This window comes from Euprymna scolopes, chromosome 37 (assembly GCF_053919585.1).
Source record: "Euprymna scolopes isolate OS-2025 chromosome 37, ASM5391958v1, whole genome shotgun sequence".
NCBI lineage: Eukaryota > Metazoa > Mollusca > Cephalopoda > Sepiida > Sepiolidae > Euprymna > Euprymna scolopes.
In genome coordinates, this window is record NC_136518.1 from 32,898,022 (window position 1) to 32,914,716 (window position 16,695).

Sequence of the window (16,695 nt, forward strand, 5' to 3'; positions counted from 1 at the left end):
TGGACCTAAGTAGCCGTCAGGCTGACATAGCAAGACATCTTGGGAAGTAAACTTTCATGCCATACCCTATCAAACGCCTTTGATATGTCAAGAGCAATTGCCCTAGAAAGGTTGCCTCCGTTGAGAGATTCGTTAATCCTATGAGATATAACTGTAAGCACATCTGCTGTAGATCTAGCAGAACAGAAACCATATTGTGTGTCACTAAGGTTATTTTTGCTGAGATGGTTGATTACTTCTCTATTTAACACAGATTCCAGCAACTTACTCATGACACAGAGGAGACTTATTGGCCTGTACTGAGCGGGGGATGAGCAATCACCTGAATTCTTAAATACGGGGCATACTGATGAGATTTTCCAGGGTGATGGGAAGCAATTCTCCTTGACAACGTTTAAACAGTTTTGTAAGTATGGGCGCTAGTTCTAGTCGAAGTTTTTTGAGTACTATAATTAGAATACCATCAGGGCCGGTTGCTTTACTGGAATCAAGGTTTTTGATTAGCTTGACAACATCACGTACAGATATATGTATATCACATAGCGTGTTTTCTGATACAGGAGGAAATATTGGGGGTTAGCAGCCTTGGTCGCAAAAGGTAGAATTAGCTGCAAAGTTCTTGGCAAAGTTCTTGGCAAAGAGTCTGATGCTGACAAGATTACCTCAGGTCCATTGATGATAGTTGGGATAGAGCACACGCTTCTATTCAGGATTCTGTTTGCTATTTGCCAAAACTGGTGGGAACAAAGTCGTTGCTCAGCTACTTTGGACTTGACGGACTGAGCATACAACTCTCTTGCGTTCTTTATTACTTTCTTACAATGGTTGCTGGCAGTCCTGAAAGCGGCTTTAGTTTCCATACATCTATTACGTTGGAAGCAGTGTAAAAAGTGATTTCTGTGCCCAATGGCAGCAACACATTCTGGAGAGAACCATGGCTGGCTGTTAGGTTTTTGCTGGAACTTTTTTGAGGGTATGAAAAAGTCTATACCTACAATCAACCATTCTATCAGGTCTGATACTATAGAGGACACATCCTTTTTAAACATGGAACGCAGAGGTAGATCCGATATAAATGTACGGAAACTATCCCAGTCAGCCATAGTGTATCGATATACTGTACGATGGAGAGGTATGTCTGGGGACTTATTATATTTCATTTTTATCTTAATTGATACAACAGAGTGGTCGGAAGATCCAAGAGGAGACAGAACAGAAACTAAACATAGTTCAAGGCAAGTTGTGAGAAAAAGGTCTAGTAGACTCGCATACTGGGCGTCTTTGTCGGGCACACGGGTGGGTTCATGAACAATCTGAGTGAGATCATAAGCAATGGAGAAATCATGACAGACCTCCCCCTCATCATCGGTCTTGTTTGAGTGGGTCAACCATTCCACGTTGTGAACATTGAAGTCTCCACATACGTGAATGTTAGCTGAAGGATAAGCAGATAGGACTTGGTCAATTTTCTCAGATATGCTTTTAAAGATAGTAACTCTGCTGTTGTGGGGGCGATAGAGAGTAAACATAAATGCAGTAGTGTGAGCTAGTGCAACCCGAAAGCACATATAGGGTAAGTTAGGATCTTCTCTGGAGATGTCCCTACCACATGGAAAGCCATCTTTAATATAGGTACATATTCCATGCCCATGGCGATCTTGGGGGTCAGATTTAGAAGTTAAGTTAGAGTATCCTTTAATTATGAACTCATCTAGGGAAATAGCCTGTCCAATGCCAGTTTCGCTTACAAATAAAAGGTCAGGTTTAGTCTCCTGTAATTGGGTTTCAACCTCTGGAAGGTTAGAACGTAGACCCCTGATGTTGGAGAAGGAGACATGGTAGTGGAGGTCTGCATTGGAAGTTGGAGATCCAGGTTTAATCGTGTATTTTTTCTTGAAACTTGTCATGATGGAATTTTGGAATTTGTGGACTAGGTCGTCAAACTTGCTTAGAGCAGGACAGAGAGGGGAAACTAAGAGAGAAAAAGAAAATAAGGTAAAGCCGTAACAATTACCCACTAATATGGCATCGAGAGTCCCACCAGAAGCTACTACATGGTCTAGAATCCATTCACCAAATGGCAATACAGCAGCCCCAGTACTTTGCACCTGCTGATAGGACAGCCTCCTTAGTGGTTAATCCAAGGTTCGGGCCCCTGACATTCACGCGGATAACGTCAGCCCAGATAAAACGTTTACCTGCAGCACCCTTACTAGTGACATGGCTACAAGGAACATAGACATAGAAACAGAAAATTTCCACTACCTCTGCCAACTGTTTGCGCAAAATACTGCCAACCTAAAATACCGCTTTTTCTTCTCCCTTTGTCAGAAAAATCACTCATTAAAAAATAAGGACTGAGGACTTCTCCTTGACACTGAACTCAAGCAGTCCTGATTCATGAGGTGTGGTTGGGGATTGCACAACCCTTGCCTCATAATTACACATGCAGCTACCCTTACAGGGGGTATCCATTGTCTCTCGAGACAAATCAGATGACCTCAAAGAAAAACTTAATTTGGACAGTATAGAGACTTATGCAAAACAGGAAACTTTGATGGGATAGCCATATTGAAAGAATGGATGAGAATTTTTGGGTTAGAAGATGCAGAAGAATTGAGGAAGCGAGTTCAGTTCGCAGGAGAAAGCCAAGGAAAACATGGAAGAAAGTGACAGGGATGGACTTAAGAGAAAAAGGAACATAAAAATCTTGTCAGAGATATGTTAGTTTGGAAGTCAATTTTTACAAATATCCAAAACATGCCAACATGTAAAACAGGCGTTAAACCAAATATGATGGTGCTAATTCATCACGTTTAATGATTTACTGAATTTGGATAATAAATACGTTGTCAAAAATTTAACTAAAACGCTCTTACAAAAATGTACATTAGATTATTTAAAATCGTTTTGAAGAAATCACTTTATATTTCAGTTTTACAAATTCTAAAACTAACGCCATGCAATTCTTATATTTTTAACTGCATTTTTCTATGAGTGACTCAAAAAACATTTATATTCAAATCTGAATTGTTCAAATGACCACACTCAATAAATATCAACATCTTTTTTTTCATCCAATTCAAAAGGAATACAAATACAATTAGTGAAATGCAAATAAAAACGTTCAACCAAAGATCAAGTCATTCCATCCCACAAACAAATGAAAGAATATGTAGTTCAGTCATAAGCCGCATGCTGCTCTTTGTAATATCCATATGGTCTACATAACTTTATGATCAAACAACAAAAAACATTTTATTGACATTTTCTGAAATAAATCACATAAAAATGTTTTAAGGGAGGAGGAGTGATTAAATTACCATATTTTTACCAAAATCAAATTTATGACTCAACAATGAACATTTTCACAAACTTGTTTCAATAATGTTAAACAAACCATGAATTAATGTCCATTTTTAGTATATGGGTCAATTTACATTTTGAGATTTAACCTTGACCTTGGATTTAATATCATGCAAATTGGTTTGTCTGTTTTATGACATGTCAACGTTATAAATCGAACATCAGTTCCTGCTTACACGAAATTCAAATAAATCTGAAGATGGAGTTCCATTACATTATCTGGGGTGGTACCACTCAGAGCATGCTTTCTAGCTTGGACAAAAGACAACATCGATTTCACAATCTAGTGGGTTGTGGGAATGTCTCTTCTATTCTCTACAGCTATTTTCTTACAGAAAATACACTGCTAGTCTTTTTTCTATTCTTTCATTATTAACATTGAAGGTGCTCGACTGAGATCCAATCTCTGGTCGTTTTTGTAAACATTTACATCAAAAACACATCTTCCTACCACAACTGCAAAGAACATGTCTTTTCTTTCTCATTGTGCCTAACATCAAAAACAAAATTTCCATGAACAGTTTCTTTCCAAGAACTTCCCATTTATAGAACACATTATTGAGACAAAACTATTTCCTTGTAGGCTACAACATGGTCATCTTCAAATTTAATGTCAAAAATACTTGTAAATCATCACCATAATAATCAAATTTTGTTCACACCATTCAGCATTTTCAATCTCCACATAATATTCTTTATCATTTAACCAACAAGCTATCTACCTTATTAATTATTACCTTTGATTGGCTTTAAGCCTTGATATGTGGGGACTCATTAGCAAAAAACATCAAAATATGTGGAAGCAAGCTGAGCAAATAATAACCAGACTCATAGCTTGTGTCCACCTTTCATCCTCTTGCATAGAAAACAAGCTGCACATGCGTGGTCCCCTCTGGTGCTGCATGTTAGATGACACCACAAAAAATAGTGAAGAAATAATAAATGTGAAAAGTGTGAAGAGCCAACGTTGCCTTTACATTTTCGCCAAGTTTTAGAAAAATCTAATAGATGGAGTAAAAAGTGTCATTTTTTGCAATTTGGGGGCATTTGTGACCTCTTTTGAGCTCCTGGGAATGCCGAATCCCAGTGAAAATGAACAAACGGTGCAGTTTCACACCTTAAAACATGTATATTTGAATTCAGCACCATGGAAAACTACTATATAGGTATATATATCAAGTTTTTGAGTAATATGAAAAAAGAGCTCCAAAAAGGCATGTTTTTTTTAGTCCTAAAAGTCCCAGAATGATGCAAACCAGAATTTTGTCAGGGTCACCTATACTGAATTTATATTAAGAACAATGGCCTCTACATTTTGGCCAAGTTTCAGGAAAATTTAATGGATGGATCAAACGCTATGGGACAAAAAATGTAATTTTTGGCCATTGTGAGGCATTTTTGACCTCTTGAGCCCCTGAGGATGCCGAATCCCAGTCTAAATGGATAACGGTGCAATTTCAGGACTTAACACATGTATATTTGAGTTGACCGCCGTGAAAAACCATGGACATGTTTTTGCTGAGAAATATAAAAAATGAGCCACAAAAAAGGGCGTTTTTAGCACTGAAAGTCCCCGGGGATGCGAACCAGAATTTTGCCAGGGTCACCCATGCTGGATTTATATTAAGAACAATGGTCAAGTTTCAGAAAAATCTAATTGATGGATCAAAAGTTATGGGACAAAACGTGTCATTTTTGGCCATTTTGAGGCATTTTTGACCTCTTTTGAGCCCCTGGGGATGCAACGGGAATTTTCTCAAAAAACATTATTTTACTGTGCACGTCTATTTAATGAAATACAATTTCTGGCAAAATTTCAGGAAAAACTAATGGACGGTTATCTGGCAATCGTCTGGACTAACATACGCACGGATGCCACTGAAAATATAAATCCCTCTCTGATAAATCGGGGGACCAACATTTACTATAACATTTTGTTGTATGTGGTTTATTTTAAAACAGATTGTTGCTATTTGATAGACAAGAGGTGCATCAAATATTTAGCATGTAAAGTTACTGCTCATTGCACGTTCAAAATATTTTTTTGTTATATGAAGCCACACTTTTATCCATTTGCATCTCTAAAAAGATGAATTTGTGCGTGCATCTCCATAAGACACTTGGTTGGTTAGTGTCAGGCATCAGTTTCAGGGTGGGGCAGAGCAACTTGCTTATTTGGAATATCAATTAAATTTAAATAATCAAGTTGCTCTGCGGCACCTTATATTTGCTAAACATGCAGAGAGAACAGCTGCATCTTAATTTACATGATTTCAAACATTTTTATGAGATCCTCACTGCATGTCTATCTGCCATGCAGTTATTTGAAATTGATTTTTTATTGCTTAATATTAAATTGAATTGACACATTTTAACCATATCCGTTCCTGTTTTTCCTATTTTCCAATCTTCACTCACCGCACGATCACCATAACAAGTTCCAAATTAATAATGCCAACAAAAAAATGCTTTCATTTTAAACTGTGTTGATGATCACTGATGCAAAATTGGCAAAAAAAAAAAAAAAAACTTATCATTATATTCGGTTTAACGTTCATTTTTATATGCTGACGTGTTGAAGCTTTTTAAAATTGACTTTCAAACTAACCTATCTCTGGCTAAGTCTTTATCCCGCTTTTTTTTTAAATTTTGTTATCCATACCTCCAGACCACACCAGATAGCCCTATTGGTCAATGTGTAAAGCAGAACAAAATCATAGTTACCTTGTCTCTTTCAAGTTGCAATGATGACGGTGCAGATACCGTGTCATGTGGAATATGTGATTCACAATAGAGTTGGCCATCCATTGTGTGCTTTCTGGAACCAAAACAAAATGGATGTTTATAATTAGAAATAAGAATTGGTAAAACAGAAAAAAGACAAACATTGGATGGAGAGCATCAGAAGAATCTTATTTTTCTAGGCCGTCAAAATAATGAAGTTAATGCAAACAATCAAAGTATTACATAGTATGCAAATATGCACAGTGCTGCATGTTTATTGCAGGTGCACAATAAACAGCAAACCAGCAATGGAAAAAAAATATTTAGCTAAAAGAAGCGACCACCACAGAAATTAATTGTCCTCTTTAAAAAAATAATTTCTAGAAAACTAGAGCTTATTTATAGAAAGTAGATCACTTGAGATCTTCCAGAATTTATGTCCATTCTAGATAATACATATGCTGATCAGTTAGTGTTTATGTCCAGGGATTAAACAGATGATAACTCTTAAGTGGTCTTGTTGCATGCCCTACCCTGAATAACAGACTATCTATAAATATATATTTCAGCAAAAACAAGCAGAGTGGAATGTTTTTGTTTCAGGTTTTGGATAATAAAGTCACCATTTTAAGTGGACTGGTTTGTTTTGTGTTCAGTTATATTTGTTCTAATTACAAGTCATTTGGTAGAGAAATTATCATTGTAACTTTACAAAATAAAATATTGTTATTTTGTTTGCAATGGAAATATACTTTTGTTACAGCACTAACCGAAACGACATGATTGATACTAAAGTTAGCGTTGAAATCAAGCACCGAATTTGGACAAAAATAACGAGCAGACTATCAGAACTCATGCACACAAATTCACAATTTGCATAAACACAAATTCACATAAACACAAATTCACACAAACTATACATGAAAAACAAACAGGAATACTCATCCCAGGACGGATCCAGAATAATGAGACAGAAATGGAAATTGGAATAATTGCAAGTTATACCAGAGTAATCAGAAACATTTTTTTAGATTGTGTATGAAAATAGACATCTCACAATTGAAGTTATGGGCTCAATAAAATTTCCATGAAATTTGTTTAAAACTTTAGAATCTTTATAATGTGAACAAATATCTTGCTGACTACACAGGTTCTCTCCATATATATCTGGTCCCATACCATAGTAGCTCCTTATGTTTTGGTGAAAAGATGCCTTGTTTAGGGATAAATACTTTAAATATGACTAAAATCAAAAGGTAGGAAAAAATGAAGGGTGAAGCGGATTCTCACTCAACAACCTATTTAAAAAATGTAAGATGTCTATCCCCCACTCACAATCATAACAAGCATTGACGTCTATAAGAAAAACTAAAAACAATTAGTTTTTCATTTCATGAATTTAAAACCTCAATAGAGGATTAACATTTGCTCAAATTTTAAAAATTTATTTAATTTGACATAAAGTTTTGTCGGATTTTCAAAGTGAGACCTAAACAACATTTAAGCTGATAAATCAAATTTTGCTTTTGACTAGCCAATTTTCATTTCTTACAGTTCTATCATGTTATTGAAAATATAATTGCATACTTTGCTATAATTAAAAAAAAAAAAAAAACTTATTCTGGCTCAAATAACTGAAAATATGAAACATTTCAAAATAATCACTTACAAATAATTTAAAAAAAAAAAAAACAAGAGGGGAATGACATTTTAAGAAAATATACAAAGAAATAAAAATTATAAACTAAAATGACTTCACTGCAAGCCAGGCAATGCCAGGTAAGTACAACTAGTTTTTGTAAAATTCAACAAGAATTTAAATCTTCTTAAAATCAAAGGCCAACAGTTTTTAAACAAGGGATTTTATATTTTAAAGAAAAATGAAAAATATTGCATCTTTCCTTAGGACAATCCGCATCGGTAAAGGATCATTTCTACAAAATTTGAAATTGTAGGACTTAAAGAACTTAAATTTTGTCTTATAGAAAGATATGTCAGCATTTAGATCTTGGAAAATATCAGCATTTAATTAGGATTAGTAGTGTTTAAAGGTTGCAGTCAGGGAAAAATACAAAAAAATAAAAAATAAAAATTTGTATAGGCATTAAAAATTGTTTTATGTTGTTTTGGTTGTAAATATCTAATATATATTATTAATAAATATTATTGAACGAGGAATCATTTGGAGTGAAAATTTGAATTTTGCTTTTAGATAAACATGAGATCAGGTTAAATTTGATGGTCATTTTGTTTTGGATTAGCTTACTGACACAATGTTGATACATTTGAATTAGTTTATTAACATAATGTTGACACATTTCAAGCAAGATTTTCTCAATTTTAAAATAGATTTTAAATGGAATTAATGGATTTATCATTTATGAATATATAACAAAAACAAAAAAAAAACACAATCATTTGTAGTTGACCAGTACAGCTCCATAAACAGACACTGCGTATAAAATTTTGCTTTGTATATGCCTTAGTTTAAATGTGAATAAGCTTACGTATATTAAGTGTTTGAATTAAAAAGTAAAAGATATGTGATTATTGATGCCATTTTGTATTTTCCATTTGTAACAAATGCAGGGTTTTCATTGGATAATCATCTCTTGATTATCCAACAGAAATAAACAATGAATTTTTCAAAAGTGTTTGTTACTAAAAGAATTATTTATACCAAATAGAATATCGATTCATGAAACCGATTATTTTTTTAAAAAGATAGACTGAAATTTTTCGTAATTCACTGGCTAGGTGGAATCAAATATCGATTTGTGAAATACAATGCTTTTGAGGCCTAATGGTCCAACTTTTTACTTATTTATATACATGTGAGAGAGAGTGGCGAGGAATGAAAAAAAATCAACAATCAAATTAACTCAGAAATTGATTTTTTTACCTCGTACATAAACACTAGAGAAAGTCTTTTAATAATAAAAATGACAAACATTTTTTCATATAATTTGATTATATTGTTTGGTCTATCTGCTTTTTTCCATTCACTTTTACCTTTTGCCAGTTTTTATCCAAACGTTTTATTATATATATATATATATATATATATATATATATATATATATATACACACACACACACACTAATGTGAATACATAAGATTATTTGAGATGCTAAGATACTTATATAGGTCAGTTATAATAAAGAAACAGGAAATGGAAATCAAAGACATACTTCATGTCATTAGCCTTTTAAAAAAGATGTTTTCTGTAATGACAAAAAGTTGTCGTTTTTATCTTTTCCATCTATAAAAAAATAAGTAATGTTTTACTCTGACTCTTTTTAAGAAAAAAAAATGTCAAAGTGGGTAACAAGTACTTAAATCCCATTTTTGACAGATGGTATCACAGGAACTGTTAATACAAGAACTCAAAAATAAAATGGGAATTATGTTTAGGAGTTTTGCTTTTAGATGAGGATTGATAATTTTTATTATTTGGACTATTATTCTTGTTTTGGAAATACATATAAAATAAAGAATAGGACATTAGATTTCATTGAGTGCCTAATTTTCTATTCTTCATTGAAAGATGCTCAGAGTAAAAAAATATCTGTTGAGCTTAAATCTTCAAATTTGACTACAAATTATATATACTCATGCTTATAAATTAATGCTCAATAACAAGTAGAGTTGTATTATTTTCTCTATTTATACAAACATTGGCTACATATGTGTAGCATTGATACTAGTGACCTCATAATGCCGGATTAAAAAAAAAAAAATCAAAGCTTATCCACATATGTAGCCAATAATGTTTGTATAAATAAAGAAAATTATATTGTGTGTGTGTGTGTGTGTGTGTGTGTGTGTGTGTGTGTGTGTGTGCGTGTGTGTGTGTGCGTGTGCGCGTGATATGTTGACACACCAGTTGTCGGATCACCAAAGTTAAGTAACGTTGAGCCTAATTAGTACCAGATGAGTAGGCAGGAATACAAAGTGCTATATGTCTGAGAACAGAGACACCTATTGCAAAAACTAACAGGGTCAAAATCATCTTTTGTGAATTTACTATTCACTAGAAACTTCCTCCTCGTGAGAAAACCTGCTCAACTGTCCAGGATAGATTGCTGCACCAATACAGGGGACATAGAAATATGAGGAATTCAAATTTAGGTTCAATTCCCAGAAAACATTATTCTTTGAAACATTACTCTTTGGCATTTGTCATCTTTTATTCTCAACATGATTGACCTTCAGCCATTGCTTTCTCGTATCTATTTAGGGGAGAAAATAAAAAGGTGAAGTTTTTTTTTTTTTTTTTTTTTTTTTTTTTTTTTTTTTTAAATCAGATTAAATAATGCAGTTGGAAATGAACTTCTAGTTAGTATGGCCTGATGTGTGACCAGCTGACTGATTGATGGGGCTTCTAATTTCCCGTCTAGTAAAGAAAGAAATGTAAGTATGGTTTAGCTACCATGATACCATCCTAAGACATCTTGGTCGCCATTGTTTTCAGATGGCGGGTGTTATCTCTCTGCATGAGATTGCAGTTGGCAAATTTTTGGCAACAAATCAACATTTTTTGGCTTTAAATGTAAAAAAAATATATTTAAAACCACATTTTATTTCAAATTAGTCAGAAAATGGTAAATGCAAGTCATAAAAGCAACTAATTATATATTAAAATTCAACTATTTTATCTAAAATAAAACAAAAACAAAAAGATTTTCTCCAACTGTTGAAGATTCATAACTCAGTTTCATAATTATGTTAGTTTTGCCAATTAATTTTTCTGTGCTGGCTTAACACAAATTAAAAGATGCTTTTTTTCAGTCCAGAATGTTCCTTTTCTAAGATTATGTTACAAAAGTTTCAACTTCTTGTTTACCCTACAATTTTATCAAAAACTGGGTCAAATAACGGATTCATACCTTTCCCAACAGTATTGGTGAAAGGGATGCAAATGTCCTGACCAACTGGATCTACAAATCAAATCTGTTGCAAAGGGCATTGGAAAACTGGTTGGATCATTCTACCACTCCAAAGGTTCCTTTCAGACGCAATTCTCTACTTGTATAAGAGCCAAATACAGCCTAAGATGGAGTACTACTGCCACATATGGGGAGGAGCTGCTCAGATTCCTCTTTCCTACTTTGCCAGGGTTCAAAACTGGCTTTGAAACCTAGTAGGTGATTTTCTTTTCTTCGCAACCTCTTTCTCACAGAAGAGACGGTGCGAGTCTATCTCTGCTTACTCTTTTCCTCAAAGCAAGTGCTCAACTGAGCTTCAATCTATGCTCCCCCCTGCAAAACATTCACAGCAAACACTCTTTTAGCTACAACCACCGTTAAAAACTTCCCTCACTCTATCTGTGTCTAAATCTAAATTCCATGAACAAAGTTTCTTTCATAGAACTACTCACCAAACTCTATACCGCAGGGGCTGCTTTGTCATTTTCAAGTCCAATGTAAACAAGTTCTTGTTGAGCTGTCCTCTAAAATAATCAAATTTTATCCAATTTCCACCACTACTGATCATTATGCTGTTGAATCACTGATTACCTTATATTCATTAACACTTATACTCGAGTGGCCTTCAGGCCTTGATAAGTGATGACTCCCCTGTAAAAATAAAAAAAATAAAGAGAGACAAAAGAACCCTTACCCATAGCTACAATGCTTTCATTTAATTTTAATACCATTATCTCCATGGCTTTGTTTCATACACTTGTGTTCTCTTCTTTTTTTATTTCAGAAAAGTTTTTTGTTCTTTAGTTGCATTTTCGTTTGATATAGATGGTACACTTCATCAGGTCCCCACTTGTATTCAGGCAGGCTCACATCCTGGCTCGTCTGTCACTGTCCCTGACAGAACTGAAAAAATGCTGAGCCAACAGTTTAGGTTGCTAAGCACTGCGCCACTTCCTTAGCTAAATTAGGCTAAGCTTTAATGTCTGCATCAAAATATCTCCATATACATACGTATGCAATATTTTGTTTCTTTTCCCAGCAACATGTGGTTCTGCTTAGTTTATTGCATGCTGGGGCAGATAAACACACTGAAGAGATCCCACCATTAATTACTCGTAGAATTTTGCCTTTGTTATTTATTACAATATTGTCATAACTGGTGTCCCTGTGCCGTCAGAAATGACGGCATATTCTTTTCATTGCTTATCAAATGTACGAAAAAATTTTTATAGTGAAATTAACTTGGGGTGGGAGTGGGGGTATCTTGTTTACATTCCAAACAATACGAATACAATTATCAACTGCTGCTGATGTTTGCACGCAAATATATACGGAATTATCTTCCTTCATGTCACATGGGGTTTTACTAAGTACGACAAATTAAGGCATGACAAATGTACGGCAACTGATCCTGCTGATTCTCTATTCATGTGATATTTGGTCACGTCATTTGACCAACTGGGATTCTTATATCAAGAACAACAAAGAACCGATTTTAATTTAGATGGACTAGCATGATTTTTTTATTGTTTTTTTTTTTTTTTTGCTAAAGATTTTTGTAAAAAATAAACAAGTATTTTTTTTTTTTTTTTTCTCAGATTGAGGGGTCGAGATTTTGGTGAATTAAATAATTTGTTGATATATTTAATTTTCATTGTCATTTTTTCGTAAACATTTACTATTCAAAAAGCGTGAAAAATACAAAAAAAAAAAAGCAGAAAAAATAAAATAAAATAAAAGGTGAAATAAAATAAGATAAAACAAAAATAAAAGTAAAACGACTCCCGAGATACGCCGTATCGTATAGTATTTACGAAATGAAAATAAAATAGGACACATGGTATTATGAGTTTTGCACAAAAGAATGTATACTTCCTCATTCAATTCCAGGCAATGCCGAATATTCCTGCTAGTTTACATATAAAATGTCTTGAGACTGACTGTTAATGAATTTAAAGAGAAAGAAAATTGAAAATGACAATTTGGAAATAAGATTAGCAATATGGTTTATACCAGGACTGAATTAAGCATTAAATAAAATAAGCACGTGCCTAGGGCATCAAAGATGGAGGGGACGCCACTGAAATTTTCCTATTGTTAAATTTACCATGGAACATTTAGTGCATGTGAACTTGAAATAATTATCAAAGACAATATTGCATTAGACTTCCAAAGTAAATATATCTTTGTTATTTGATTTAATCTGACTTGGGGCTGATCTATATAATGCTCCGGCAATTAGCAATAACTAACAGGAGGTGTTCATTATAATTTGAAAGAAGATGAGGATATTTGAGTAATTGGTTCACAAAAAAGTAAGAAAAGGATTTTAATGTAATTTACAAAATAAAAACAACAATCTAAATGACAATTGTAGATTGAGGATTATCTCTGGTTCAGTAAATCAAGGACAATCTCTCAAATGGGTGCCTATGTAATGAAACAAAGGTTGCATACTCCTGAACTGCATTTTTAATCCAATATTTCTTAAGTTTAATGGCAAGGAAAAACCCAAGATTACTGGAAACAGAGTTGGAGAAAGGCTAGAGTTTTCATTCTAGACTAGGTGCTCTATCAAGAGTTAAGTACCCAGTCTACCCTATTATTTCACTCATATGTTAGTATTAGAGAAAGTAACTTTGCAACTACTTGCATTTCTAATTTCATGTCATCTGATATACCTAAATAGTCACTCATTTAAATCAGCATATGTTCCTACACGGAAGTATTGTAGCAAGCCCCACTCACTCTCATGGTTCACTACAGATTGTGCAGCTGCCATTGCACAAAGACAGCATGCATTCCACCAGTTTGTACGTTATAAGTTAAATACAAATAGGCAAAAATTTGTAGATCATAGAAATCATTGTAAGAGTGAAATAGCAACAGCCAAAAGAAAGCATGCTGAAATAATCCAGGAACGCATAGAATCTCAAAAGATAGAAACTCTTGATTTCTGGAAAATCTATAATAGTGTAGTGAATAAAGAGTAACCAGTAATTTCTCCACTATCCAACAACCAAAAGGTCGCATACATAGCAACCAAGAAGGTGGAACTGCTTGCATGGCGATTTGCCTATAACTTCAACTTAAAGCCAACAAACAACTTTTTCCCAAATTTCCCTTATGCAGACTGAAGTCACACTAGATGATGTAAAAATCACCCCTTCTCATGTCTGTGATATCATAAAAAACTTTGACGCCTCCAAGGCGTGTGTGCCTGATCTCATCCCTGCTATACTAATTAAGAAATGCTCAGCTGAGCTAGCCCTCATATTTCAAAACTCTACAATAAATGCTTTGCTAAATCTTGCTTCTCTAATATGTGCAAAAATTCTGGTGAAAGGACTGACCCTCTCAATTATTGCCCCATTAGTCTCCTCCCTATCTTCACTAAAATCTTTGAGACCTTAATTAATCAAGCACTAGTCCACCACTCGCAAAAGCAAATCTTCTCTCTGACAAACAGTATGGATTTAGGCAATGTCGTTCTACTGCAGATATTTTAACAGCCATCTCTGAACGCACACACCATGTACTGGATAAAGCGGGAGAAACCCTTGATCTATCTAAGGTCTTTGACAAAGTCTGACACAAAAGGCTGCTAATGAAAATTAAATGCTACTGTATAACTGGATCTATACTTAATATAATTAGATCTTTCTTAGACAATAGGACCATCCAGGTTGCCATTGAAGAATGCACATCCAAGCAGAATAACATTAATGCAGAAGTGCTTCTGGAGTTGATCCTTGGGCCACTATTATTCCTGATATTCATAAACGACTTCCCTGACACTATTGTGTCCAAGATGGGCATATTTGCTGACGATACAATGCTCTATAACATGCATGAGGAAAGAACAGATGTACATAAATTTAACACAATGATAGAAGCGTTAAAAAATAATCTCCAGATCATAGTGGAATGAGGCCACAAATGGATGGTAACATTTAGTAAGACTAAGTTGCTCCCATTTAACAATTACAAGATGTCTCTCCAACCGCCAATATCCATGACAAATTACACTCTACCTGAGAATTCTTCCTTCAAACTCCTTGGCCTAACATTTGCGGAAAATATGAACTGGAACAATTACATTAAGGACATTTCAAAAGCTGCTGCAAAGAAGATAGGTTCCCTCCATCGAGCTAGAAGACTACTCACACCTGAGAGTATCCTGTACCTCTACAAGGCCACCATTTGCCTACGCATGGAATATTGTTGCCAGATCTGGAATGGTGCATATACCACTAGCCTCTTCCTCTTTGATAGGGTTCAAAAAAAGAGTTTACAATCTAATATATCCCACTTTGTCAACTAAGCACCAACCCCTGTCCCATCACCACAATGTTGCATCCCTGTGCTTGTTTCACAAATATTTTAATAGAATGTGCTCTAACAAACACATTGCACTTGTGCTCCCACACCATACATATCCCTGACAAACACACTTAGCAACAAAATCTTACCACTTCACTGTTGAGGTCCCTAAATGCCAGAAAGCTTTCTATTCTAAAAGTGCCTTCCCTCTAATGGCTAGATGTTGGAATTCTCTTCCTGCTACCCGCTTTCCTGGCTGTATTGATATACAGAAGTTTAAATTAAAAGGCTTTGCCTTTTCTCTTTGAGAAGAGGTTGGTTTATTGCCCTTAATGGGTAATGCTGACGGGGCTGCCCAGGCACTTTTGCAGGTCAGAGTGCCCCCTCCTCAAGGGCGTTGACTTTTCAATCCCACTTTCCGACCCTGGTGTCACAATTCATGCCATGGAAGAGAACAAAATACCCCCCCACCACACACATTCCGCAATGTTCCTTCAATGTTTTTGTTTTATTGTAACTTCTATGTGGCCGATCAGCGTTTGTAGTTTATGCGATTTCGTATCCATATTCAAGGATTTTCAGTTTTTTATCATTAACTGTCCATTGTAAGTCTTCCCTTTCATTCCAATCTTCATAGTTTTTCAGATTTTTTTGAGACTGTTCCTAGTGCTCCTATAATTATGGGTTTTATGTTGATTTTATTCATGTTCCATATTCCTTTCAGTTTCTGGCAAATTCTGTGCATTTTCTTCGTTTTTCCATCTCCTTGATCTTTACCTTGTGATCTGTTGGAACAGTAAAATCTACAATTTGACAGTTTTTTCCTCTTTTTAAAATATTGTGACATCCAGTCTCCTTGCTTGGATGAGTTTTGTTTGTTATTTTATGTCCAAGAGGATTTTGTCATTTTCATTTTTCAGTACCGTCTCCATTTTTATTCTATATCATTTGTCTGTTTATTCAAAATGCAGTTGTTTGCATAGTTCCAAGTGTACTGCTTTCCTCATACAGTTGTGTCTGTTTTTGTATTCTTTTTGGGGGGCATTATTAGGTATATCCTTCACTTTTGACTCTGCTAAAATCAGGAAACGATAACTCCTATTGATTTTTAACTTAAAAACTTTTTTACTTTAACTTTTTAAAAAGATAAATTCCAATTAGATTCTATCTGAATTTAAATTCAAAAGTTTAAACATTTTGGAGCCACTCCATTTTGTAAGATTATTTCCACTTTGGAATATATATTTAAGAGATGTTTCGATAATGAAATTTATACAAGATTAAGTCTTACTGGTTTAATATTTTAAAATCTTATATTTACCACTCTCTCGTCTTTCCAACCCTATTAATCAT

At 34.4% G+C, this 16,695-nt stretch overlaps 1 protein-coding gene across 15 annotated transcripts in view; it reads right to left on the bottom strand.

The window, feature by feature from the left end:
- LOC145261125 (rap1 GTPase-activating protein 1-like) overlaps window positions 1-16,695 on the bottom strand; it is a 1,259,270-nt gene that overhangs the window by 98,263 nt on the left and 1,144,312 nt on the right. For all 15 annotated transcript variants that reach the window (XM_080119382.1, XM_080119381.1, XM_080119380.1 and 12 more), the window contains one exon: window positions 6,091-6,184. In XM_080119382.1, the coding sequence (XP_079975508.1) occupies window positions 6,091-6,184 (94 nt within the window). The remainder of the gene's footprint in view (window positions 1-6,090; window positions 6,185-16,695) is intronic.